At 42.6% G+C, this 27,096-nt stretch overlaps 1 protein-coding gene across 8 annotated transcripts in view; it reads right to left on the reverse strand.

The window, feature by feature from the left end:
* Positions 1-27,096, reverse strand: part of RBMS1 (RNA binding motif single stranded interacting protein 1) — a 417,298-nt gene that overhangs the window by 168,484 nt on the left and 221,718 nt on the right. For 6 of the 8 annotated variants that reach the window (XM_029605591.1, XM_029605593.1, XM_029605594.1 and 3 more), the window contains one exon: positions 24,595-24,776. In XM_029605591.1, coding sequence (XP_029461451.1) covers positions 24,595-24,776 — 182 coding nt within the window. The remainder of the gene's footprint in view (positions 1-24,594; positions 24,777-27,096) is intronic. The other 2 variants (XM_029605592.1, XM_029605589.1) reach the window with 1 other exon arrangement.

The following is a 27,096-nucleotide window of genomic DNA, read 5'->3' on the forward strand; positions in this document are numbered from 1 at the left end:
AAATGGGCAGATAAATCCACAGCACAAGATCTGAAAGAAAAGCCACCAAAGAAATGTGTAATGGAACATTCTGCTTAACACTGGGTCCAGATGGAAGAGTGGGTTTGTTTAGTCTACGACTACATTTGTATGGCACTGCATGATGTTTGCAGCGCTGTACAAACATAACAGACATTCCCTGCTCTATAGCGCTTATGATCTAATCAAGACAAACATATAGGGCAAGAAACTTAGGGAGTTTCATATAGTAAGACAATGGTTAAAAATAAGTTAATGAGGCTGGAAGTAGTCAATCAGCCTTAAGATTCAAAAGCAGCCTCAAAAAGATGGGTTTTTAGATGGGATTTAAACAAGGCGAGAGAGAGAGAGAGAGCAGAGTTGCTTACCTGTAACAGGTATTCTCACAGGTCAGCAGGATGTTAGTCCTCCCATGCGGGTGATTAGCAAGCTACAGGATGCCCGAATGTCAAATAGCCAAAATACCTAATGACGTGCAACAGACACAACAACTGAGGTAGTTTTGGTGAGTTGGGCAGCCTGATCGTCTCCCTGTGTCGCAGGAAGGAGTTGGGTTATTAAATGGGAAACAGGTTACGTAGGACTCATTGGCCGAAGATGGAATCCTCTCTGCCAGCTTTGTCAAGACAATAATGAGCTGCAAAAGAATGGAGGGAGCTCCATGTAGCAGCTCTACAGATGTCAGCTAAAGGAACGGAGCAGAGGTGAGCCACTGACGTTGCCATTGCTCTTACAGAGTGTGCTTTAACATGGTCCTGCAGAGGAATACCTGCTTGATGATAGTAAAAAGAAATGCACTCTGCTAGCCAGATTGAAATAGTCTGTTTGCCTACCAGAGTACCCAATTTGGTTTTATCAAAAGAGACAAATAGTTGGGTGGACGACCTGTGGGCTGCAGTACGATCTAAGTAAAAAGCAAGAGCGCGTTTGCAGTCCAAGGAGTGGAGAGCTCGCTCACCTGGATGTGAGTGAGATCTTGGAAAAAGGGTTGGAAGAGTTATACATTGGATTTAAATGAAATTCAGAAACTACTTATGTTCTTATGTACTTTTGGTAGGAATTTAGGGTGAGTATGGAGTACTACACAGTTGTGAAGGAACCTAGTGTAAGGTGGATATGTAACTAGTGCATGTAACTCACTGACTCTGTGAGCGGATGTTATGGCTACTAGAAAGATCACCTTCCAAGTGAGATGGTGAAGCTCACAGGAATGTAACGGTTCGAAGGAAGGCTTCATAAGTTGTGCTAGAACAACATTAAGGTCCCAGGTAGGAACTGGAGGATGTAGGGGAGGCTTAAGGTGTAGTAAACCTCTCACAAAGCGAGTTACGAGTGGTTGGGCTATCGTGGTGTTGTTGATACCTTTGTGATAAGCCGCAATAGCACTAATGTGTACACAGATAGAGGAAGTCTGTAGTCCAGATTCTGAAAGATGCCATAGATAGTCTAGGAATTTTATTATGGAACAGGAAAAAGGGTCTAATTCCTTTCTATCGCACCATGAGAAAAATCTTTTCCATTTTTCACGATACAATCTTCTGATAGAAGGCTTTCGTGAAGCTACGAGGACTTGTGAAACACTGAAAGGTTTAAAGATTGCAGAGTCAACCTTTCAACATCCAAGCTGTCAGGGACGGTGAATGGAGGTTAGGATGACAGAATAGACCAGGGGTCGGGAACCCATGGCTCGCGAGCCAGATATGGCTCTTTTGAGGGCTGCATCTGGCTCGCAGACACGTGTCGCCATACTTCGCGGTTCCCCGCTGACCCAGCTGCTCCCCGGTCCTCCGCCGCCCGGGCTTAAAATGCTGTCAGCCCGGGCGGAACGCGGCAGGACAGCTGGAGTCAGCGGCACCGGCGTGCTCTCTTCTCCTCCCCCCCCCCCCCGCGGCCCGGAAGAGGAAGTGGAGAGCATCGGGTGCCTGCGCGGGAAGAAGAGACCACACTAGCGTGGTCTCTTCTTCCGCGCAGGCACCCGATGCTCACCACTTCCTCTTCCGGGCCGCGGGGGGGAGGAGAAGAGAGCACGCCGACTGGAATCATCCGGGTGCCTGCGCGGGAGTCATCGGGTGTCAGCCGGGTGCCAGCGCTGGAGTCATCGGGTGCCTGCGCGGGTCTTCCCGCGCAGGCACCCGATGCTCTCCACTTCCTCTTCCGGGCCGCGGGAAGAAGAGAGCACGCCGGTGCTCTCTTCTTCCCGCGGCCCGGAAGAGGAAGTGGAGAGCATCGGGTGCCTGCGCGGGAAGAAGACTGCAGCGCGGCTCGGAGGAAAATGAAAATCTTCAACCGCGGGCCGATGGGACTCCGCCTTCGCCTCCGCGAGGGCTGAAAATGAAGGAGGTTAGCGTTGGGAGGTGGCTGCTGCTGCCGCGAGTTCCCGGGGGGGGGGGGGGGAGAGAGAGTGAATGAGCGAGCAAGCATGTGTGTTTGAGATCCTGTGTGTGTGAGTGAGAGATTGCATGTATGTGAATGATTGAGAGCCTGTATATGTGAAAGAGAGTATGTCTGTGATTGAGATCCTGCCTGTGAGAGAGAGAGCATGAATGTAAGTTTACCATTGGGAACCTGTATGTGTAAGTTTGTAATTGAAAACCTGTTTGTTTGAAAGAGTATGTGTGTATGATTGAGATCCTTTGTGTGTGAGAGAGATCATGTGTATGTATGATTAAGAGCCTGTGTGTATAAGTAAGAGAGAGATCATGTGTGTCTGTGTCTGATTGACAGCTGGTTTAGGTGATGGAGCATGTGAGTATGTGATTGAGAGCCTGTGTTTAAATGAGAGAGAGAGACCATGTGTGTCTGTGTGTGATTGAGAGCTGATTTAGGTGAGGGAGCATGTGAGTATGTGATTGAGAGCCTGTGTGTAAATGAGAGAAAGAGAGGACATGTTTGTAAGCATGTGAATGAGAGTCTGTGTGTGAGAGAAAAAGACAGCATGTATTTATGTGATTGAAAGCCTGTGTGTGTGTAAGCGTGAAAAGATAGACAGCATGTGTGTAAATGTGTAATTAAGAGCCTATATAAGTGAGAGAGAAAAAACATTTGTATATGTGAGTGACTGAGAGCATGTGTGTATAGGTGTGTCATTGAGAGCCAGTGTGAGAGAGAGCGCTGGTATGTGACAGAGAGGAGAAAGTTCCAAGCAAACCACCCCACCTCCTGCTAATTCAGAACAATCTCAGGACACCTGGATATCAAACGTTCCCAGGTATGCAGAGCAAAAAAATTTTTGTATCCTTATTATTTTTCATTACTGGATCTTTGTGTCTGCTATTTTGAAATATTTTGTTGGTATCTGGAAATGTTTTATATGAGTTTTTAATTATTGGATATTCCACTCATCAGCTGTTTCGAAATATGTTCTTTTGTTAGTACAGTTTTACTGCTGATGATTTTATATTTCTTGATTTGTTTTATAAGGATGTGTGATGTTTCTTTTTTCCTTTGTTACACTGCATACAGAGACTCTGGCTTGTTGCAGTTTCCAATTCAGTTTTTGTCTGCATGCTTCTTGTTATGCGTTTTGGTCTCTTTATTCTATGTTAGGTGAGGGACAGCACGTGATTCAGGTGAGGTTTTCTGCTGGCGTGTAGTTTCTGTGTAGGACTCTATAGCAGCCTGACTTGGTCCGTTTTCCTAATAGGAGATGTATTGGTGTCTTAAGGCCTGGTGTAATATTTTCAGAGACTTATTGTACTTTAAAAGTGTGATCTTACATAAAATGCACACATTTACTTGTATTTAGTTTTAAACATATTGTATGGCTCTCATGGAATTACATTTTAAAATATGTGGCGTTTATGGCTCTCTCAGCCAAAAAGGTTCCTGACCCCTGGAATAGACCATTGTTCTGCGATATTAGCATTGGGTCCGAGCCCAGGCGAATTGGTGGTTGGACTGATAGGTCGCGAAGGATGGGAAACCAGACCTGACGCGGCCAGTGAGGGGCTATGAGAATCCGTGTTCCCCTGGCCTGCCGTAACTTCATGAGAGTCTTGCTGATGAATGGAAGTGGAGGGTAAGCATAGAGGAGACTTATTGACCATGAGTGGGCAAAGGCATCCCGTGGGAGAGCTTCATGGCTACTTTGCGGTTGTGTATTGATGCAAAGAGGTCTATGTGCGGATGGCCCCACTGGCGAAATACGCGTTCTGCTACTGTGGGGTTCAGGGACCATTCGTGGGGATGAAAGGTCCAGCTGAGATTGTCCGCCATCACATTGTCCGTGCCTGCTAGATAAGTCGCTCTCAGGAGTATGGAATGGGAGAGAGCCCAGGCCCAGATCAGCGCAGCCTCCTGACACAGTAGATAAAAGCCTGTGCCCCCTTGTTTGTTTAGATACCACATTGCTACCTAATTGTCCATTTGGATGAGGACCATTTTGCTCGATAGGCAATCCTGAAAGGTGAAAAGGGCATATCGAATTGCCCGGAGTTCCAGAAAATTGATCTGATGCTTGGACTCTGCCTTGGTCCAAAAACCCTGAGTTTGGAGGTTGTGGACATGGAGGTTGTGTATCTCCCCAGGGGAGATACATCTGTGGTTAGTATAATTTGGATTGTGGAGGTTGGAAGGGTAGTCCTACCATGAGGTTGGACTCCTGTATCCACCAGTTCAGGGAGAGACGTAGCTGACTGGTGATGTGGATGATGTGACATCTCTTGACTTGACTGGGACACTGAGATTTTAAAGTCAATTGTGACACTCTCATGGCTAAGCGAGCCATGGGAGTTACGTGAACTGTGGATGCCATGTGGCCTAGTAGAGTCAAGAGATGACGAGCTGTAATGGTCTTGCTAGGACGGATAAGGAGCATGCTCTGGTCCGTGGGAGGAACACTTTTGCCTGGATAGTGTCAAGATCTGCTCCTATGAATGAGATTTTTTGAGATGGAATCAAATGTGACTTGGTGTAGTTGATAAAGGAACCCCAGTGATTGGAGCAGACTGATTGTGTAACGGAGGGAATGAAATGTTCCCGTTTGAGTCGGAGCCCTGATAAGCCAATCGTCCAGGTATGGATAGACATGGATATTGCTTTTCCTTAAATGGGCTGCTACAACTGAAAGGCAATTTGCGAAAACCCTTGGGGCTGATGCAAGCCAGAATGGTAGTACACGGTATTGAAAATGGAGTTGACCTACTGTAAAATCGGAGGTATTTGTGATGAGGAGGATATATCGATGTGTGCATAAGCCTCCTGCAGATCCAGAGAGCAAAGCCAATCATCCTTTGAATCAGTGGGAGCATGGAACCCAAGGTTACCATTCTGAACTTTTCTTTTTTGAGATATTTGTTTAGGGCACGTAAGTCCAAAATAGGGCGAATGCCTGATTTTTTTAGAATCACGAAGTAACAAGTGTAGAACCCTTGACCCCAATGCTGTCAAGGTACTGGTTCTACAGCATTGGATTGTAGAAGGGTCAAGAGTTCCGTTTCGAGGAGCGGGGAATGAACGTTGGGGTTTGTGAGTAGACGGGATAGCCTGTTCAGCGATATGGTGAGAAAGTTTAGATGGTATCCTTGGCTTATTACAGTTAGTACCCACTGATCTGTTGTAATGGTGTGCCAGAGATGGGAGAAGAGGGAGAAGAGGCACAAGCGGCCTCCCACTGGAAAGGCAAGAGAAGGAAGAGATTGGCTGTTGCTCTCTAGAAGAGAGTCAAAAACCCGAAGTTGGGCCTATCTGTGGGGCTGGTTGGGTTTTTGGTGTCCTAGTTTGACGAGTCTGACCTCTTTGAGGAGGTCTAGATTTTCGAGGAAGAGATTGAGGTGGATAATATCTTCTCAGTTTATATGTAAAATGTCTAGGATCTCATCTGAAAGATCTCTTTGACATAGATGGATAATCTTGAGGAACAGCAGATAGCCGACTCGTGGTGGTCTTTTAACTGTGCAACTGTTTCTTGGACTTTGGTTCCAAGTAAGTTGTCACCACTACATGGGAGGTCTGCAAGATGATCCTGGGGACCTCTTTTCATAAGTCGGAGGAATTAAGCCATGCCCAACGCCATGCACTGATACCTGCTGCAGAGACCCTGGAGGCGGTGTCGAAGGTATCATAAACTGCTCTTATCTCATGCTTGCCAGCATCTAGACCTTTGAGGAGAATGTTGTTAAGTCCTTCCTGGTATTCATCAGGTAGAGATTCAGAATACTCCTGCACTCTCATCCAGAGATTTCTGGAGTACTGAGTCATATATAACTAGTATGCTGCAATGTGTGCAATAAGCACTGAGCCATGGAAGACCCTTTGTCCAAAGGCATCTAATGATTTTTGTTCCTTACCTGGAGGTGCTGAGGAATGAGGCCTGGACTTTTTAGATTTCTTTTGGGCCGCCTCCACAACTACTGACTGGCGAGGTAGTTGAGACTTTTGGAAACCTGGGGCTGATTGTATCAAATAGATAGCATCAGCTTTCCTATTCAGAGGAGGAACTGAGCCAGGAAGCTCCCAGTTATGGGACAGAAGGTCCAGTAGTACTTCATGAACAGGAACTGCCATGACTTCTTTGGGTGCATCTACAAATTGCAGCACCTCAAGCATTTTATGCCTGGCATCCTCTTCTGTTTGTAAATTAAAAGGAACTGTGTCAGACATTTCCTTAATAAAATTTGCAAATGTCAAGTCCTCCGGTGGGGAACATCGACGTTCATCTGGGGGTGAAGGAAGATCATCTGAATCAGAATCAGTATAATCAAGTCCCCATGGATTATAAAGAGTGGTCACCAGCGCCTCCAGGACCTTGAAGTTGAAGTAGAGGTGCAAATCCAGCCAGATCTGGAGGTAGCACCGATGGGAATCGAGGTGGCATCGATGGAGGCACAGAGGATGGTGAAGGCATCGATGTTTTCAAAGGACAGTGCGATGGTATGAAATCCGATGGACCCGGTGTTGGCTCGGGCATCGGCTGATCCGGTTCCTCGTCTGAGAATAAGGGTATCGGCATCGGTGACTTTGCAGGAGCCGATGGCACAGATGGAACTGAAGGAAGAGCATCGATTAATGAATCCAGTCTTTCCAGAAGATGAGCCAGCATTAGACATGGGATCGGGCATCGGCATGGGAACCGGTGCTGGGGGAGACTGGAAAGACCTTAAAGCATGAAGCACCGCCTCTTGGACAATCCTGTCCAATTCCGCCCGAGAAGCCGGCATGGGGGGCACGGCTATTGGGGGTGGAGGCTCAGAAGGCATAGCTGGAGACTCTACCAGTGGCGGTGGAGTTCCAGATCCCGGCACAAATACCAGTGGGGAACGCCTCGGTGCCCCAAGTCCAGACAGGGACGGAGGCCTCGTCTCCTCGGGGCTTTTTGGTCGGTGGCTCCGTCGCCAATGTCTATGGCTTTCCTAGTCCTACATCGGGTTAGACACTTCAATGATGGTGTCTATGTTTCTCCCAATGATCGGTGTGCTGTTTGTCTGGCATCGAAGATGAAGATGTCGATGCTTTGGACAGAGAAGAGGAAGGTGAAGGGACATCACCTGTGGATTTTTGCCGTTTAGGCTTCGGTGGCTCGATTTTGGTTTAGTAGAAGTTGATGGAGCGACCTTAAAAAGGAGTTCCATCTTCTCCAAATGGGCCCTGCGGCCCTTTGGAGTCATTTGTGAACAGCTTGTACACTGTTGCACGTCATGAACGGATCCAAGACACAGAACACACACGTCGTGCGGGTCTGTGATGGACATAGTTCTTGGGCACTTGGGAAACACTGTGGCCATGATTTTTGAAAGAAAAAACGGTCACGCTGTCAACGACAGTCGAATACCGTGAGAGGAAATCTCTGGGAACCGATCAAAAAAAAATGACAGAAATAACTTACCGGCATCGATGGTGGTCGGTGGGGGACCCTGGAATAGGGAAAAAAAAATATATAAAATTTTGAAGTTTAAGTTCCGTGAGGAAAATTTGTGAGGTAAACTCAGAGCTCCAAAATTCGCGAGGCTACTGCTGTGCAGAAAAAAAAAAAAAAAAAAAAAAAAACTGAAGGGGGACCCCTGCTGGATGCAGGCTTGGTACCATGCTGGGCATGCTCAGTGGTGTCAGTCAAAGTTCTAGAAACTTTGACAGACGTTTTCCGTGACTGGGCTCCATCCTGATGTCACCTACATGTGAGGACTATCATCCTGCTTGTCCTGTGAGAACATGATTTACTAGCTCAGGAAGTCTATTCCAAGCACATGGTGCAGCCAGGTGGAAAGTACAGAGTCGGGAATTGATGTTAGAGGAAGTCTCTAGGAAATCCAGAAGACCTGGCATCCACTATAGTCCATAGTTTATCAGAAGGTTACATGACTGGCAGAGATATGTTTCTTTTTTTTTTTTTTTAAATTATATCCCAGTCTTCTCAAAGAGACTCAGAGCAGCTTACAAAAACAAATCCATAACCTACAATAAGTTACAAAAATTAGAAAAACACAAAAATTTTACAAAAAATTTAAATATAAGACTACAAATTAGCCATAAAAATCAATCCTAATTTCTCTCCCTTCTCTATCCTACAGAACTTAAATCAAAACTCATCTCAGGTCCTCTCTCATCAAGCAACATGAGACACATTCCTATCCACAGTCCCTCCTGCAAGGGGGTCCAGAGACTCAGTACCTATCCCAAATTCCTCATGATCCACTCCATAAAAGCAAAAAACTCTCCAATACGGCTGATGCAAAGGTGAAGGAGTTGATGCCTTGATTGCTGCTTAATGGGTTGGAGCCTTCTCTATATCAGGGAAAGGGGCGGCAGCACTAGTGAAAATCAGTAGGCCCAGCCCAGATAGCTTCCCTCATAGTCCCAGCAGGAAAATATCGGAAAATTCCAGTCCCAACCGTAACTGGAAATTATAATCCCAGGGCTAACCTGATTTACAGCTCAGGCCTTCTGCTCCCCAGGCTGATTGGGGCTGGGATGCTGCAGAGGGAGCATTCTCAACCCCTGGGGGAAGTTATAATAATGGCTAATGGGTGCCACCTACTGGCTTGATTTAGGATCCCGGGTGTATGACTGACCAAGGACTATTGTGGAAATGACTAAAGAAAGCTGGGAAGAGATATAAAATAGGGGGAAAATCCCCTGGTAGTTGTGAATGATGGTGCCAGGATCCCAGTTTCCTACTGAGCTGGAAAGCCAAGAGGAGGTGGAGGAAAACTGCCAGATTAAAATAAAAAAAAAAAACAAACAAAAAAACAAAAAACATTATAATCCCGATTCCATTGATCTCTCTGAGCTTTGTATATGTTTTGTCGTTTTTTTCCTTTGGTAATGTTATTGAATCTGTATATTGCTTTGCTTAAACAAATCAATAAACAAAACTTTAACATCTATTTTATGGATGGATTTAAGTTATCTTTAAAAATACTATAAAATCTCATCTGTCTTTTTTTCCACATGATCAATTTTTATCCACGCTGCCTAGAGTGTAAGAATGCTGTGATGAGCTCCCTCGGCTAACTTTTTAAGAATACAGAACTGTTTTACAAAACATTAATAAAAGACTTTAGTTTCTCACTACCAGGAATACAACAGAGTTATGAACACGGTCTTAAAAGTAAACAGATCAATATAACCAATCACTGCTAACCCTCAGCACGTGCAGCTCAAGCAGAAGCAACATCAGCTGCTACCTGACAAGCAGTGAAGATACATGAGGGTGTAATATTCTCAAAGTGCTCTCACAGTGGAAGGACCTGATTTAATAAGGTCACAAAAGGAGAGCACATTCTTGATAAATCAGATCCAAAATGCAATTTTGTAATGTATTACAAGTTTCGGGGCTTATTTATTACAGTGCATTAAAAGCATGCAAGAATATATGCATGTTATTGTAGCACATTTATCATCTATTTATAAAAGGAGAGTTCAAAGCATGTTACAGTTATGTGGGAGGGACAGTCTGTACAACACATTGCAGCAGTAAGATAAAGGGCATAAGCAACAAATAGTGTGAGTGAGTATCCAGGGGAGTTATTTACAGAGTGGGCCCATAATCCATAGATTGGTGGTTCTTGTAACTTATGTGCTCTGAAAGCTGTTTTAAACAGATAAATTCCTACCATTTCCCCGCAGGAAAGGAAATTTAGCAAGAGTCTGATGGGAGAAAGCCCCAACGGATTGAGATCAATCCTATGAAAGTTCTCTGCCTGGTGCTGGTGAGGTAGCACCACTAGGAGGGTGTGATGTAAAGATACAATGAGTTGGAGCATGTATACAGGCTGACAGATTTGCATTGATGTAGGGAGTCAGTGCATAGGTTCTGAGGGATCTGTAGGCCGAAACCAAGATATTGAACTTGGTGCAGTAGAGTTTTGGGTTTTTAGAACTGGAGTGATTCCTTCACATTTGTTTACATTCGGTATCATGCATGCTGCAGCATTCTGTATGAGTTGCAGATGTTTAGACTGTTAAGGATCCTGATTGAAGGACCAATGAGGCCACCTTCAAAATAGTTTTGCTATGCTTGAGTTCCATAAAAACCAATGATTATGGCATAACAGGCTAGCCTTAAATGTCAATAAAACAGATTATGATCTTGAGCAGAACTCCTTGCTTGAATGCACCTATGGTATTTGAATTTGAAGATTATAAATTACCAATTGTTAATTAGGTATGGAATCTCTGAGTAAGTTTCAGATGCTCCATAGTTTGAAACTTCTTAGATAGAATGTTGGGAATTATTAGAAAGGGAATGGTGAATAAAATGGAAAATGTCATAATGCCTCTGTATCGCTCCATGGAGAGACCGCACCTTGAATACTGTGTACAGTTCTGGTCACCGCATCTCAGAAAGGATATAGTTGCGATGGAGACGGTATAGAGAAGGGCTACCAAAATGATAAGGGGAATGGAACAGCTCCCCTATGAGGAAAGACTAAAGAGGTTAGGACTGTTCAGCTTGGAGAAGAGATGGCTGAGGGGGGATATGATAGAGGTGTTTAAAATCATGAGAGGTCTAGAACGGATAAATGTGAATCAGATATTTACTCTTTCGGATAATAGAAGGACTAGGGGGCACTCCATGAAGTTAGCATGTTGCACATTTAAAACTAATCGGAGAAAGTTCTTTTTCACTCAACGCACAATTAAACTCTGGAATTTGTTGCCAGGGGATGTGGTTAGTGCAGTTAATGTAGCTATGTTTATAAAAGGATTGGATAAGTTCTTGGAGAAATCTATTACCTGCTATTAAGTTGATGCTATTAAGTTGACTTAGAAAATAGCCACTGCTATTACTAGCAACAGTAGCATTGGATAGACTTAGTTTTTGGGTACTTGCCAGGTTCTTATGGCCTGGATTGGCCACTGTTGGAAACACGATGCTGGGCTTGATGGACCCTTGGTCTGACCCAGTATGGCATGTTCTTATGGGATGTTTTTGTGTGGTCGCACAGGCACTGATGTTGTCAGGCCTTGATTACTGTAGCACTGTGCATCTTGATCTTCCAGCAAATACAATCTGGACTTTATAAGTCATACAGATTTCGGTGGCTCATATTATAGCCAGAGTATTAGACAATATATCATCCCTGTTCTATAGGTACTATGTTGGTTGCCTGTGCACTAGAAGATCAGGTATAAAGTGGCAATTTTAATAATTTACAATTCTCTGAACTCTGATTCCTCCATTTTGATGTGTGCTATGTTTCGGATTTATCAACCCTCCCAGGTTCTACAATCATCACAGTGTAGCCTTTTAGAGACTCCTTCTCCATGTTTGGCTCACCTGACAGAAACACGTTTTTATTTATTTAATTCATTAAAAATATTTATATTCCCAATATTATGAAATACATTAGGTAGATTATGGGTTTTAAGCAAAAAAAAAACACAGTAATTAAAATAAAATTACAATAATAAAATATAAACAGAGTTAATAGCATAAAAAAATATACAACAGGTATCTGAAATAACAGAGCCTTCAGCTGTTTCCAAAACACCTTTATATCATCAATTGCTTGAAGAGAGTCTGGCATGGACGGAGACATAAAAACCTTGATTCCAAGTTTCTTTTAGACTTGCTCTCTTAATGGAGGAAACATCCAATAAGAACTTCCCCTAGAGAACGCAAGGCCAATGCCAGTTGATAACATTTTAATAAAGAAGTGAGATAACATGGGCCTTCCTGTTTTTGGTTGCTGATCTACTGTTGTGGAATGCAATGCCTGACAATTTGAGACTTATTACTTGTGCTGTCATTCAAAAAGCAGCTGAAAACATTTTTATTTTAGTCGGCTTTTGAAATAAGTGACAATTAAGTCACAGTTAAGTGTTTATCATTTTGGCTGTTAGCCCTGGACTATCTGATTGGGTGCAGGCTTATGTTTGTTTTGCTGGTTTTTATGAATGTTGTATTGATACCCACCTTGAATTTTGAGAAAGTGTGAAATAGAAATAATTTTAAATAAATAAGCAACAATCTAAGCGGGAGATTACATAGATCCGAAGGGCAAATTGTGAAGGCAGTATCACCCAGGAGGGGATGGAGATGGCAAAGTTGGTGGAGGGAAAAAGGATATTTTAATTACTGCTTAGATTTGGCCTTTGGTGTAAGTTGGGAGTCAAGTATAAAGCCTAGACTCCAGACTGGATTGCTGAGAAGGATTGATCTTTCTATGGTCACTTTTGGGTGCGAGCAATTGGGATCATTTTTCCCCAATCTAGAGAACCTCTGTCTTTTGTAAATTTAGGCTTAATTGATTCTGATGCAGCTAGTCAGACACCTTTTCTAAGCTATTACTAAGGTTGCCAGTGGTCTTGTCATGGTTTGTGGTGAGAGGTACTAGCAGTTGGACGTCATTGGCACAGGAGTAGCATGTAATCTGGCAATCACTAGAGAGCCATGCAGATATTAAATAGGGTTGGTGAGAAACATGATGGCAGAAAAAGATACTTTAATAAAGTTGTTTGTCCCCGGTTCAGTCTATTACAAAACAGCCAAAAATATCCACTTCAATTTCTCTCTTCTCTAACCCCACCTCACTAAGAGAGGATTGGACAGAACCTACATAAAACTCAGCCAGTCCTCTCTCATAAAGCATCGAGACATTCACACCCACAATCCCTCCCCCAAGGGGTTCCAGACATTTATTACCCATCCCTAACATAATTATTGTGCTGTAGTGAGGACAGAAGCCAGATTAAAAGGGATCTAGGGCACTTGTGGTGAGTAGATATTCAGATAACAGCCACAGCACCACCTTTTCGATAATCCTGCTTAAGAAATTGAAGTTAAGAGACCACGCAGTAGTTGTTTGGCTTATTAGGGTCTAAATTGGGTTCACAATTGCTTCTTTTCAGGCAGTCTGATAGGTGGGCTTCTGCTAATAAAATATTGATTGTCTGGCTGTGGTATAGTAATCCAGATTTACATCATTCGATAAACCAGGAGGGCAAAGATCTTCTTGGTAATTAGTCACTTCGAGGGTGATAACCAGGATGTTGAAGTCCTCTTCTGATAACGGGTGGAAGGTGGCAAAGGATTAAGATGGTGTAATCTGTTGTATTTGTAATGGGCTACTACATAAGCCCTAGCCAGATATTACCAATTGCATGCAATTTTATCTTTGAAAACAAATTGATAGTTTATTGCCGTTGGTCTCAATTGTTAGGGAGGGCAGTGGAGAAGAAAGTAGCAGGGAAGGATTCCAATTGCTTGTAGATAGTCCAGAATAGTTCTCTAGGTGAGTTTGTCGTGTTTTAGTATGGTAAGCTTTCTTAGCTTTGGTGATGGCATTAGATTACCTACCATAAAGCTATCTGCATATGTTCCTGTCCAGCTGCGATTTTGATTTCTGCCATCTTCGTTCTAGTTTTCTGCCAATTCAATTTAATTCCTTCATGCTTGCAGTGAACCAGGGGGTAGGTTTAGATATTTTGAGGCAGGAAGATTGCTGTGGAGCAATCTTGTCTATGGCCAATTTTCAGGTCTAATCAGGAAGATAGTTAAGGAGAAGGGGGAAGGGGAGCTGTCTGTGTACTGGAGGGCGAGTAGAAAAGAGTCTGGGTTAAGTTGTGCTGTTGAGAGGACCAGTTTTGTGATTATGTCAGGTCTGGTTATATGAGATGGAGCTGTCTGAATTTTGAATTGCTCCAAGTGGTGATCAGACAAGAAAGTTGAACAATCTGTATGTTCGCAATTTGATTCTTGTTTAGTAGTTGGTGCAGTGCAAGTATTAGGTCAAAGGTATGGCCTGCTATATGGGTTTCAAATCCACAATATTAGGGAACCACTAGTGTCTGATCAACAATAGCAGCAATGACTAGTGCGTATAAACCACCATTCATATAGGTCTCCAAAAATGTTTCTCTTTATGACTTCACAATCAAATGATGGCCTATATCTTCGATGTTCTCAACTGATATTTTCCTTATTTTACAAAATTACATTCATTTTTGTTGTAAGAATTTTTTTCAAAAAGAGGAAGAGATCTCAGCACTGGTTAAGAATATGATTTCAAATTCAAAATAACCAGTTGTTGTTATCATGGGTCTAAAAACCTTATTTTTAATGCAAAAAGATTTTTTTAAGAGTTTTTTTAAATTACATTTCTTTTAAAAACTCTTTGGGGCATTATAAATGTGCAAATTGTGAACAAACCTCATGATTGCTGTTCTCTGTAGTGAAAGCAATGATTTTATTACCAACACTGTTTTTAAAAGAAGATGTATAATTAAAAAAAAAAATCTTAAAAAAAAAATGTTTGCATTAAAAATAAAAAATAAGGTTTTTAGACCCGTGATAACAACTGGTTATTTTAAATTTGAAATCATATTCTTAACCAGTGCTGAGATCTCTTCCTCTTTTTGAAAAAAATTCTTACAATAAAAATGAATGTAATTTTGTAAAATAAGGAAATTATCAGTTGAGAACATCAAAGATATAGGCCATCATTTGATTGTGAAGTCATAAAGAGAAAAAACATTTTTTGGAGACCTATATGAATAATTGGTGGTTTATACACACTAGTCATTGCTGCTATTGTTGATCAGACACTAGTGGTTCCCTAATATTGTGGATTTGAAACCCATATAGCAGGCCATACCTTTGACCTAATACTTGCACTGCACCAACTATTTTTTTGTCCAACAATTTAAATCCAGCCCTTAACTGTCAGGAAAAGCTATCCTACATTCTAAAGAAATAAAATAAAATGTAGGCTGTGTCTTTAAAAACTGTATTTGTGGCATAGTTTAGCACATTGTAGTTAATAATAAAAAAAAAAAAAAAGCTTATTTAGATCATCTTTTCAAAGACTTGATTTCTCATTCGCATAATGGAAAACACTTGTGAAAACAGAATAAAGCAGTCCTGTAAGAGTTAATATAGAGAGAAAAGAAAAGAAGTCATTACTATGCATCTGGCTGCAGCCTTTTCTAATTTATGAATGGTTCTTTTCAGAAAATATATTGCTTGCTTCTACATTTTTTGGGGAGGATTTATAGCGATTTCTTTTGGGATTACTTCCAAAGCAAGATATGTTTTCTTTCAGGATACAATATGACTGGTTTACTTCTTGTTTTCCAAATGTCTGGCAATTTTGTTTTTGAGAATAAAAACCAAACACTGGTATCTATTAAAGAAGCACAATTAGAGTAGAGTATAGTTTTGAGATTTTTTTTTTCATCTTTTTAAATTTTTCTGTTCACTAAAAACTATTCCATAAGAGATTCTTGTGTCTGATGCGGAAAAAATAAAAGTTTCTATAGAGGCCAAAATTGTGGATGCCAAAGAAGGGAGCTCAAATTGCTGCCAACTGAACCTCCTTTGAAGATCTCTCAAATTAAGGAAGTTAAAAATACATAAAAAATAATATAAAGAAAATATAAAACCTCCACTCTATCAAATTTCATTGGAAGGTCAAGGTGGATCCCCCGTTTCTCTCTGAAACTGACGCATCCAATTCTAGCTGTGAAGATCACCACCAGGTCTGGTTATTGGGATAACAGAAATATGTGCCTAAACCAGAGACACTGCATGCAAATAAGTTCCATCAATATTCATTAGGGACATCCTGAAAACTAGAGCCATTGCTGACCCTTGTTGGATACCCTTACTCTCAAATATCCCTCAGACGAGCTTTCAAGCTTTGGCAGCAATGAATACTGGCTGGCTCTTCGATAGTGTGTGTGACTGGGCCTTTAAGCAGACAACTTGAAAGTCAAAAGGCTCACATCTTCTGGAACCATCCCCCCCTGCCTTTTCCACCAAGCCTTCTGAGGACTTATTCTGGTAGAAATTCAAGATCTTGCAGAAAATATTCATGATTGCTTTGGACAAGTTAATGATCACTGATCAGGAACGTTTCTCACCCAGCTCCTTCCCATGAACCTACTTTTCCTTTTTGACAAGTCTCCATGTGCTCTACTTACAAGTCCCTTTCTGCCACATCAATCTAAAATTATCAAGCTACTTCACTACAAGAGAAGCATGAGGGGGGTCTCTACTGCACCCAAAACATGCTGCAGGCTTCAATGAAATGACACCAGGCTACTCTCAAACTGCTGGTTTTGTATATGCTTTCTTTTAAAAAATAAATAAATAAATAAATTACAGAATGTAAATTAGGACTTACAAAGGCATTTTGGGGGCCTGTTCAGGGGCAGTGCTGCATTTTGCTATGTGTCGGGCCTGAGTTTGACTCTTGAACTGGTTAAGGCAGAAGATGCTGGGAAGTAGTCTCACCCATTGTTTAACAGCAACACCTAGTGGCCAGACTTAGGATGCATGTGTGCCAGGGTCCAGAGGGAGCCAAGGTCTGTGGCTTCTGATCACGAATGGTCACTACCTTGGCTGAGCTAGGTGGGGACAAGATTGGGCCTCTATTCACAGGGTCCCAAAGGGCTCTAAGCTGGAAGCACAAAAGAGAAGGTGGAGATTGTTGAGCCAAACAAAACCACAGCAAAGGCATTTCAACTTAATCATCTTTAAAAACAAACAAACAAATAAATAAATAAAATAAGACTGGCTAAGTTGCAATGCCAGAAACCTTACAATGCTACACTCTCTGTGAAGGACAAAGTACATTTCATTTTACAGTTATTTCTTCCTTAATTCAAGGTTGGATACAAGACTAGAGTGTATATATTTCCTTTAAGGTAGTGCACCATCCAATTAGAGAGCAGCATGTTCTTACTGCAGCTTCTCAACAGACCCAGCAGGAGGTCAGAGGGTGGCCCTCAGCACCCATTGAAAAAAAAACAAAAAAAAAAACAACAAAAAACCCAACAAACAAATAATGGGAAAAAATGACATTTATTCAAGTGCATTTGAAACTCAGGCGGCATCTCAAAGTCATTTGAGAGAAAAGCTAAAGAAAAAAAAAAAAACCAAATACAAAAACCAAAGACTGTTCTTTAGCTGACTTTGTCAGTCTGCAAGGTTGAACTGCCTCTTTGAGTGCATCTTGCACGTACTGTGATCTAATTCTATTCCTTTTGAATCTTGTAGGCAAGCTCTGTATTTTAACCTTTATTGCTTTATACACCTTAATCTAAAGTTCTAAAAGCTGAGTGCATCTCCTATTATGCCGGTGAAATACCAGAGGAAATGTGACTGTTCCTTCCCCTCTCTGGCCTCTGCTCGCCTCTCCAGTTATTCAAGAGCACGCATCAGCCATGTCCGATGCAACTTCCATCCAGGGTCGTTCTGCCGCCACCAGGAACAAAGTGAAAGTGAGCAACATCATTAGGTACTGTGGATCTGCTTAGTGTTAGATGGCTAAAAAAAAAAAAAAAAAGTATTTACTCCATACCAAGGGTCCCCAAACTACAGCCCAAAGGCTAAAGTGTGGCCCAGGGGCACAATTTCTGTGGCCCGCAGAGTCCCAGGATATTCCACCGTACTTGCGGCCCAGGGTAGCTTTCCACTTCGTGCTTCTTGCTCTTCCAGCCACGTGCTGACAATTCTTCTTCTCTCCCCCTCTCAGCCATCTCACCAGTGACATCATGAAGAGGCAAGAGATGGGAGACTTCCTGTCCTGCACAGCAATCCTCCTCCTTGGGCTGCGTGATAAATACAGCCGCTAAGCTGATCCCTCCCTTTTCATCACAGGGCTGGTCATCTGCTTCCACCGTCACCAGAGAAGGCCAGGATTCTCTTCACAGCTGCCAGATCCTTTTCATCTCGAGCAGGTGCAGCCAAGGATCTTCAAGGGAAGCCCGGGAGCCTCTTCAACCACGGGGGCAGGAGGCTCCTGAGCCACTGAAGGAAGGAACAGGGTAAAAAAAAAAAAAATTTCAGTCTGTTTGGGAGAGAAGGGAGATAGAAGAGGTGAGGCTGCTGCTGGGTATGGGTGATGGGGCAGAAAGAGGAGATACTGGGAAGAGGGGCAAGGATTGACCGGAAAAAGAAGTTTTATTTCTCTTGTTGATACTGGGCAGGCGCGAGTATCTCCCTCGCTGCCCGGCAGCAGTGGTGAGGAGAGAATGCGAATGTGGTGAGTGGCTCCTCTGAGGCATGGTCATAGAGTCAGGGGAACAACTGGGTGGAGGGTGAGGAAAGAAGCGAAATGCTAGCTAGTGGGTGAGAGAGAAGGGGAATGCTATTGCTACCCTGGTGGTCAGGTAGAAAGAGCAGGGATGAATGCTGATAAGAGCTGGTATTATTGTTTAAGAATTTCTTTCGCCTGTCCGCACATATCACTAGCCAATGTCTCCCTCTCTTAGAGGGGATAAGAGGTCCACCTTTGCACTCCTGGGTGAGGGGAGTGCCGGAGTTTGCAAAATTGGGGGTTAGCAAACAAAACAGTCAAACCTTGGTATTGTACAAATTTGTTTAGCACCATTCAAAAAGAATTTCCCCTCAGTAAACTTCAACGCTAAAGAGGACCTTCCATCCCTGCTCAGCTATCTCCAACTCTAAGGGGAACCAACCTCCCCAGTGGCCGCTCAGCATACTCCTCGGCCAATGCTCCCCTCATGCTGAAAAGTTTGGGGACCCCTGTGCTATGTGATCATTTTATACCCGTCAGCATTCCATATGAAGGGATAAAAACAGGACTGGCTGGAAACAAGTGTTCAGCACATGATGCTTTTGTACACAACTCCAATGAAAAAGCTGCTCTGTCCATGTGAGGAGAGTGAAAAGATGAAAGGCATTTGTAGCCGGCTTCAAGAAGTACACACAAGGATCAAGAGGGCCAAGGGGGTAGCTAATTTATCTCTTACAGAGAATATTATAACACAGCCAACCTAGGCAGGTTAAAATGCTGCTTTATTTGTAGCTCAGACAAGATTTACCTATGACACAAGGAAAAAAAAGGGCTAAGATCAGATTGTGAAGAGGCATTCTGCTGTGATGGAGCAGCATAGCTCTCGTGACCTTGCTGTAAATTTTGCTTTTCTTCGCTGTCATCCATGAATCTCTCTGCCTGATGGATGGATGTTGTGCTATTGCTGGGGTATGTGATTCCGTTTGTGCTCCTACACCCCCCCAGAGGGGCTTCACACTACTTCCTCACCATTGGTTATTCAAAGATTTTAGATTTTCCTGCACAAATCCACAGTCTAGTCATTTTAGCCCTCTAAGATATCTAACACTGGTGAAAAATGTAAAGAAAGGAAAGTCAGCCTACATTGTCCTCAAGATGATTTTTATATGCATGGCAGCAAACCAGCTTTGGGTAACTCCAGTCCAGTCAAAGTGGTAAATCTGTCTGGGACAAAACATGTCAGCCAGAAGAGAGAAGATCTCAGGGGCATTTGCTCATTTTCAGAGTTCAGCACATCCAAAAAGGTGAAGGACCAAACCCAACTTAAGAATTCTCAACAAACAAGAAGGACGGTCAAGAAATTTTCAAAGCAAGCAGGAATTTATTGAAGACTTCAGGGTGGCACTGATACTTAGATAATGCATCTTACACGGTCGCCCAACACGGAACCGTGTTTCACATAACTGCGTCGGGAGGGACCTTTAACACCCTCGAGTTATTTTTTCCGAGCCAAACGTTGTTTCTACCTCTTGCAGCTGCCATTACTCCTAGCTCACACAGGGTGCACCGTTGTTTTTCCAAACTGTAGCAAGCAAGCAAGATTTTTATTTAGAAACAACGTGGAGCTCAGATAAAATAACTTGAGGGTGTTAAAGGTCCCTCCCGACGCAGTTATGTGAAACACGGTTCCGTGTCGGGCGACCATGTAAGATGCATTATCTAAGTATCAATGCCATCCTGAAATCTTCAATAAATTCCTGCTTACTTTACAATTTGAAAGTTTGTGGACTGTGAACATTTCTTGACCATCCTTGTTTATTGGTCGTTTTCAGAGTTCCCATTACAATGTTATGCCCTTTTTACTATCTAGCACAGGTTTCTTGGGATGGGGAAAGAGGGGTGCGTGAATCCATCATCGTTTATCAACTACCATTTATGAATCTTTTAAAAAAAAAAAAGCCTGGAAATAGTTTCAGGAAAAGACCATCAATCTTCACATACTCAATTCTCTTGTCCTTCACGGGAGCATGAGAAATGGCAAAGCAGCAACAACCCAAAAGCAAGGGTGTGCACACACCCCACCGCCCCCAGGACACTGCACTGCCAAGGAACGAACAGGCTATTTAGGGACACTTAGAAAAAGGCTAAAAATATTTTCTAAAAAAACTCTTAAGCTACTAATAATTTAAAAATATATACATACAATTGGATGTGGGTTCACGGTTTACACTCAAAACATCCAATCTTGAGAAAAAAAAATATATACACACACCACACATATATGCCTATATACATCACTTACTGACACACATATATGCACATCCTTTCTTTTTACAGCTGTACATATATTTAATCTACAGACAACTCTTATGGATTGTTAAATCCAAAACTGACACCAATCTTAATCTTCCTGGGCAACCATCAAACTATTTTTCTGCTGTTCCATTACTGAACAGAAAGTCCCTGCTCTGTTTGTTTACTTCTTCTTGTAACAGCTGGGATTTCACTTGGTAATACTAGTGTGCCTGCCCTCATAGGGAAAAGGCAGCATCTGCTTTGGAGCTGATGGTTCAATCTGCTTCAGGAGTTTCATAGATTTACTGACCAGAGCCAGGAGATGAAGCACAGGCAACTGCAAATGTCATCCAGAAATGTAACTGGACACAAGAATGGACCGAAGTGAAGCGTTGATCTCACAACGGAGTGCTAATCGTAGCTTTAATTTTGCAGAGAAAACACTAAGAACCCTCTGGAAATTCATTCCCTAGAATCTGCTCTGAATAATCATCTACATCTCTTCCTCTTTCACTCATATTCCTCTCCTGCCCCAAATCAAGTGCACTGCAGAGAAGCACCCTGGTGGTGGTTGAAAGAACAGGACTCTACAGGCTCCCATGCCTTTTCTTTGACCGCCATAAAAATGATCCAAACGACTGTCGTAAACACACAAGTTTTCAAGTTCACATGAGGCTATTCTTCAGCTTTTTCTCCAGGGCCAAAGTGCCAGCACTTTGCTCTAAGTGGCTGGGGTGGCGTTGCAAGAGGGTCAGAGATTTTTGGCTCGCAGATGTGACCGGGACAAGGCAGATCTGTGCCACGTGAAAGCCATGAACTTGCTTGCTTCCCCGTCCCACTGCACAGACAAGGACAAAGAGGGTAATAAAAACAAAAAAACTAGATCACAGATAGGGAGTGAAGATTTTTTTTTCAACATCCAGTCTGCAATATTCCTGAAGACATAATTAAATCTTTTCAAAACATATGCTCAGATAATAAAAGGTTTAAAAAAGATAGACCAGCCTTCTCATTAGATTGGGCAAAGCCTTGAAAAACAGTCATGGTTTTAGAAAGTCCTTTAGCATTGTTTAGTTTACCGAATACGTTGTTCATGATCTTAAGAAATCCTTGTAAACTTAACAATAGATGACCTACTTTTCTGATCTTAAAATCTTCTCTGGCAAAATAAAGCTACGATACTACACGACATATGGCCAGATATAAATGTTCAGGCAAAAAAAAAAAAAAAGTGGCCAAGCGCCTGTAAATTTTGAAACAGTACAAAAATGTGCTAAAATTTCTTGTAACTTTACATAAGAGTTGAACATAAGATATTTCCATCTTGGGTGAGAATGCGGGTCCATCACGCCCAGCAGCCTGTCTCACTCTCTAGCAGGTCACAAGAACCTGGCAAGGTTCCAATCAAACAGATTCTATATTACTAATGCTCGGCAAGAAGGAGTGGCTTTCCCCACGTCCAAGGACTCCTCTTCCAAGTTCTTTAGGAATGGAACAAATTGCACAAAAATAAAAAAATACATGCAATCAAAACTCACGTGTAAAAAGCACGGCAGGATTTTATCCCAATTCTAAAACTTAGTCCTTCAGAGCTGGGCAAACTACAGCCCATGGACCACGTCAGGCCCGTAGCAGTGAGTCTGCTCCTGGCCTGCCACGTCGAGAACATGTCATTTCCAGCTGGAAGTGACATCATCCTTCGTAACCAGATGTGATGCCACTATCAGTCTACCAGATTGTCAGAGGGACCCCTCCACCACCAGCACTTCTTTGACTTTGAGGGACTCTCCCTACTCATCTGGTCCAGGCCCCCAGTGTGGCCGTTGAGCCCAAAAGTTTGCCCATCTTTGCCTTAGAGACTTTAATTTTCCTTCTGGTCCATCTCTTCTTCCCATTTGCTTTTTTTTTTTTTCTCATCCCAAACTCCCAGTTTTCTGGGAAGGGGGAAGATAGGGTGAATGCTGATATGGAGCAAGACCATGTCATTGGACTTCAAGGAAAGGAAACCCTCGAGTCCAGCTTGACCAGGGATCTCTTTCCCCAACACCATTTACTAGGAGGAGGAGGATGGAACAAGAAAAAGAAAGTGCTTTAATAAAAAAAAAAAAAAAAAAAAAAAAAAAAAAAATCGGGAAAATTGCTCTGTTGGATTTGTGCCAGTATTTTTTTTATTTTTTTAAACTACTACTACTGCGTGCTATTTAAATAGCTTCATCAATGTAAAAGGTCCTATACAAAACAAAATCAGATCTTCCAAGGTCTGACCTACAATCTAAGTGTTTTCCTCTTTGTCCACACTGAGTGCTGTAGTGGGGGACTGAACAAAATCACCATGTTCCAGGTTCTAAACATCACCCACAAGACTCCAAACAAACATTTGGAAGAAACTAGCTTAGTTTTTCTTTAAAAATTAAAAAGGTGTAATTGCTTAGACTTTCTAAACCTTGACAATACTTCCACATTTAAATCAAAAGGAAGGAAAAGTTAACAGTCCCAAGCTTTAAACAATCGCTGCCCATTTAAAAGTAGCTCAGAAATGGTTTAAAAAACAAAACAAAACACTGTGCCATGAAGCCCTGCTGGTGTCCTGCTACTTCCCGCCACCCCCCCCCCCTCCCCTCCTCCCCTATCATTGGCAGAACAGTTACCTGGGCCAATTCCAAACCTGACATGAAGACAGAGTATCAGACCTTCTTCCCATGTACAAACTGCCCCTGCCAACAAGAAGCTACCACTTCACAGTCCTGCAGGAACAGGTCCCAGAGAAATATGAAGAGGTGCAATGTGACCTATTTCAAGAACCCCGCCACAACTTCGTAGATTTAAAAAAAAAAAAAAAAAAAAGGACTAAATTTGATACACTGACTGGGTACACACAGCACTGATGTATATTGTACAATGGAGCTCAGCTGGGGCTGGAAGTGGTATCCTGGAGGAGTTCCTCTGTTCAGTGAATTATGGAAAAGATTTTTGATTAAAAAAAAACAAACAAAACAAACGTTTTTTCCTAAAAGGGAGCACACTACTATATATTTTAATTCCATACAGCCACAAGAAGCATTTCATCGGAAATGACTTAGATAAAACACATACTCTTAAGAAAGCTGCAATAGTTACAGAAAAGAGGAGGAATCTTGCAGAAGCTGCTGTAACAATGATCTGAACAGAGAATATTTCCACCCACCAATCAGATGCACGATCCAGTGTTACTGCGAGAAGCTAAAGCCCATTAGAATTACACTTATAATGTCATGTAAAAAAATGTTTTAAAAGGTTGATATTGTATTTCATCAGTTTCACTTTCTTAAAGCAACAATCCCCTTTGTAGTGGGATGTACTTAGCAATTGCCCTCAGCTCAGGACATCAGACTTCTTCCAGATGGTAGCGTGAACAGTGCATAAATCAGTCTGGTTGCAGACTATGCAAAAGTCTCCATTTCCCTACCTCCCCGCCTTCTTCTTCTTTACAACCCTCATCACAGATGGCATACCCTGAGAGGACTGGGATCCTGTGCCAACCCCAAGGCCTGGAAGAATGGCTCCTCCAGCACCACTCTCTCTCTCTCTTGCCAGCAGAGATCACGGCAAGAACAGCCACCACACCTTCTCTCTCCCGTTCCCATCGGGATGAGTTACTTGCTCACACTCCGCTGGCCCTGGCAAACCACAAACATGAACCAAAGCCTGCTGTACTGAGGCACTATGGACCAAGCCACCAGGGGCGGCCCAAAATTCCTGCTGGCTAAGTACCAAATGGATGCAACAGTCCAATGTGGGTAAACTCTTAGAAAGTTACACCAAGCTGTACGATCCGAACAACTGATTTTAAATTACATCTATTGCAAAAGGAGGTACTTACGGCTGGCACAGCTTCACGAGATCCTGGTCGGTGGTGTTCGGAGACAATCCACGAATATAAAGGTTTGTTTTACTCAGCTGATCCCATCCTGAACAGCTGCTACTGCTGCTGCTGCTATTGTGATTGCTGCTGGTGGTGCTAGGGCTTGGAGGAGCCATTGGGTGGGCTGGTACAATAGGCTGCTGAAAAGGAAAGAAAGAATGTCTTGGTTATACTGTGGCAGAGAGACAGATCATTCTAAATATTACAAAACACTCAGTTATTCCGGGCATATACCCCCCCACCCATGAATAGATTTCTTACAAAATGTCATAGAATTCTGAAGTAGGAAATGTAGACGGCGCTGTAGGTAAGAACCCCTCTCTAATCATGGTAGCAGTGCTGATGTTCAGCTCTGGGTTGCTGACTCAGAACCTTTTTGAAATGTGCCACAAGCCAGCTTTACAGACCCTCGGGGCTCTGACTCAGTACTGAAATCTATTTACTAAGGTGCAATACAAAGTGATGGAACACACCGGATTTACTGCGGCTCCCATTATTTCTAATGCAGCCCTATTCAATGACAATGCCCGTTTACATACACCGCACGTTCGTAAAACAGACTCTGCTTGGGTCGTTGCCCCGTTCCGGCCTCTGCACCACTGCCAAGCTGATTTTGACACGAAGTGGATAAAGCTAGCCATTATCGCCTTTCATCTTTATTTTATGAAAACTCAGTTCAGAAAATATTGAGTGGTGGAAATAAAGTGTTTTGCTTCTGCTGGGTCCCATGGTGATGGGGGTGAGGAGGAATACGTTTCACAACGTCAGCCTTAAGCTTCTACAAGCCTCTTGTGTGCATCACCCAAGAACTGTGGACAGTTTGCTTTTCACAGTTGCAAACCTTTCTCCACACTATGTATTAAGTGGAAGCAGAAAGGTCATCAGCAAAGAACCTGGCCCCATCCCAGCACCTTTTTAGGGGAATCACCAATGAACAGTAGCCACATCTACTCATCATCCTATCAGAATGAGACCATCACAGCAGTTCTGTCTAAAATGGTATCTTCCAATCCTACATATATAAAACACCTTTACGCAGAGGAGCTGCATAGGTAACTTGTGAGGAAGAAGAGGTGCCTGGTCATCTAAACTCAACCAATTCTGCTTAATTATCTCACTTCCTCTCTATGCCAGGATCTCTCTTAGTAGTGCACAGGGGGGGAAATAAATACCCACAGGCAAACTGCTGGATGTCATCTGTATTATCACATCTGCCTTCAAAATGCAATGTAAGACTGGTGAAAAGCATCATCCATCATAATTGCTTAAGTATCTTTTTTAACAAGCTGCAGGACTACATTCACTAATAGCACAAGACACTGAAACATCAAGAGTTTGCAATGCATGACATTCATTTCTTTTGCCATTTGATCCTTTCATCTAAAGCATCACCCTACCCATTAACTGAAATGGGAAATTAAAATTAAAATCACTTCTACAGTCACCGGATGACAATTTAAAGGGGAATTCCATGGTCAAAATTCAGGTTAACTTATTGTCCAGCCCAAGTGAGTATATTAGGACCTCTTTCCAGTTTATAGAAGCAGTGTAGTCTAGATCTCACCATTTACTGTGGAATGCTCTGGAAGTCTAGTTGATGGAGTTAATGGAGACTTTTGCTTAGCTGGGGGCTACAAAGAGGACAAACAGCACACGCATGTTTTGTTCTGAGTTCCTCAAAAGTATTAATATTACAAGAAAAGGCAAAGCTCTGAGATTCACCCCGCCCTAGTGGGCCGAAAACTTGCATCATTGTGGACCACCCACACCTCTGGGATGCACGGATGTAACAGAGAGCCGTGTGTACAGGAACACACTGCATGAGATCACCATCAATCTGCAAAGTACTGACTTTCATGGACTGGTGCGACGTAATTTGAAATTGAAAAAATATTGTGTGTGACCAAAATGAGTCTCCTAAAAACATATGAGGCACAAGGGACATCTTTAAACATCAAAAACAAGAGGGGGATTGGGGGGGGGGGGGGGCGGGGAAGAGGGTCAGAAGGGAAAACCAGAATTCGTAGTGTGAAATATAGTCAAGCTCCTGCGTACAGTGCTGTTTCATGGTTGGTTTCTTTGTGCAACTTGATTCCTAATAAGCTAGAAGATAGTTATAAGAGTATAAAGCATATTATTCAGCAGTTGTAGAAAGGTTTAGCACAAATGCTAAAAGGTTTATAATCAACAAAAAGGAAAGTTCATTTACACATCCGAAAAGTAATAAAAATTAAAATTCTCAGGCCGCCCGTAGTTCATATAGAAGCTGCTCCTGAAGTGTGGGCATCCTTGGCCAGTAGCGTAGGAGGTGGGAGTGCCACCAGGAAGGAAACTAACAATTCCTGGCATGTTCTAGACTCCAAATTATGGAGAAAATGATCCATGAGAAATGGATCTCTCCTCCAAAAATTGAGCAGTACTCTACTTTGGCACCATACACTCACCAAGCGCCTTTGAACC

Source organism: Rhinatrema bivittatum, chromosome 6 (genome assembly GCF_901001135.1).
Source record: "Rhinatrema bivittatum chromosome 6, aRhiBiv1.1, whole genome shotgun sequence".
In the NCBI taxonomy this organism is placed as follows: Eukaryota; Metazoa; Chordata; class Amphibia; order Gymnophiona; family Rhinatrematidae; genus Rhinatrema; species Rhinatrema bivittatum.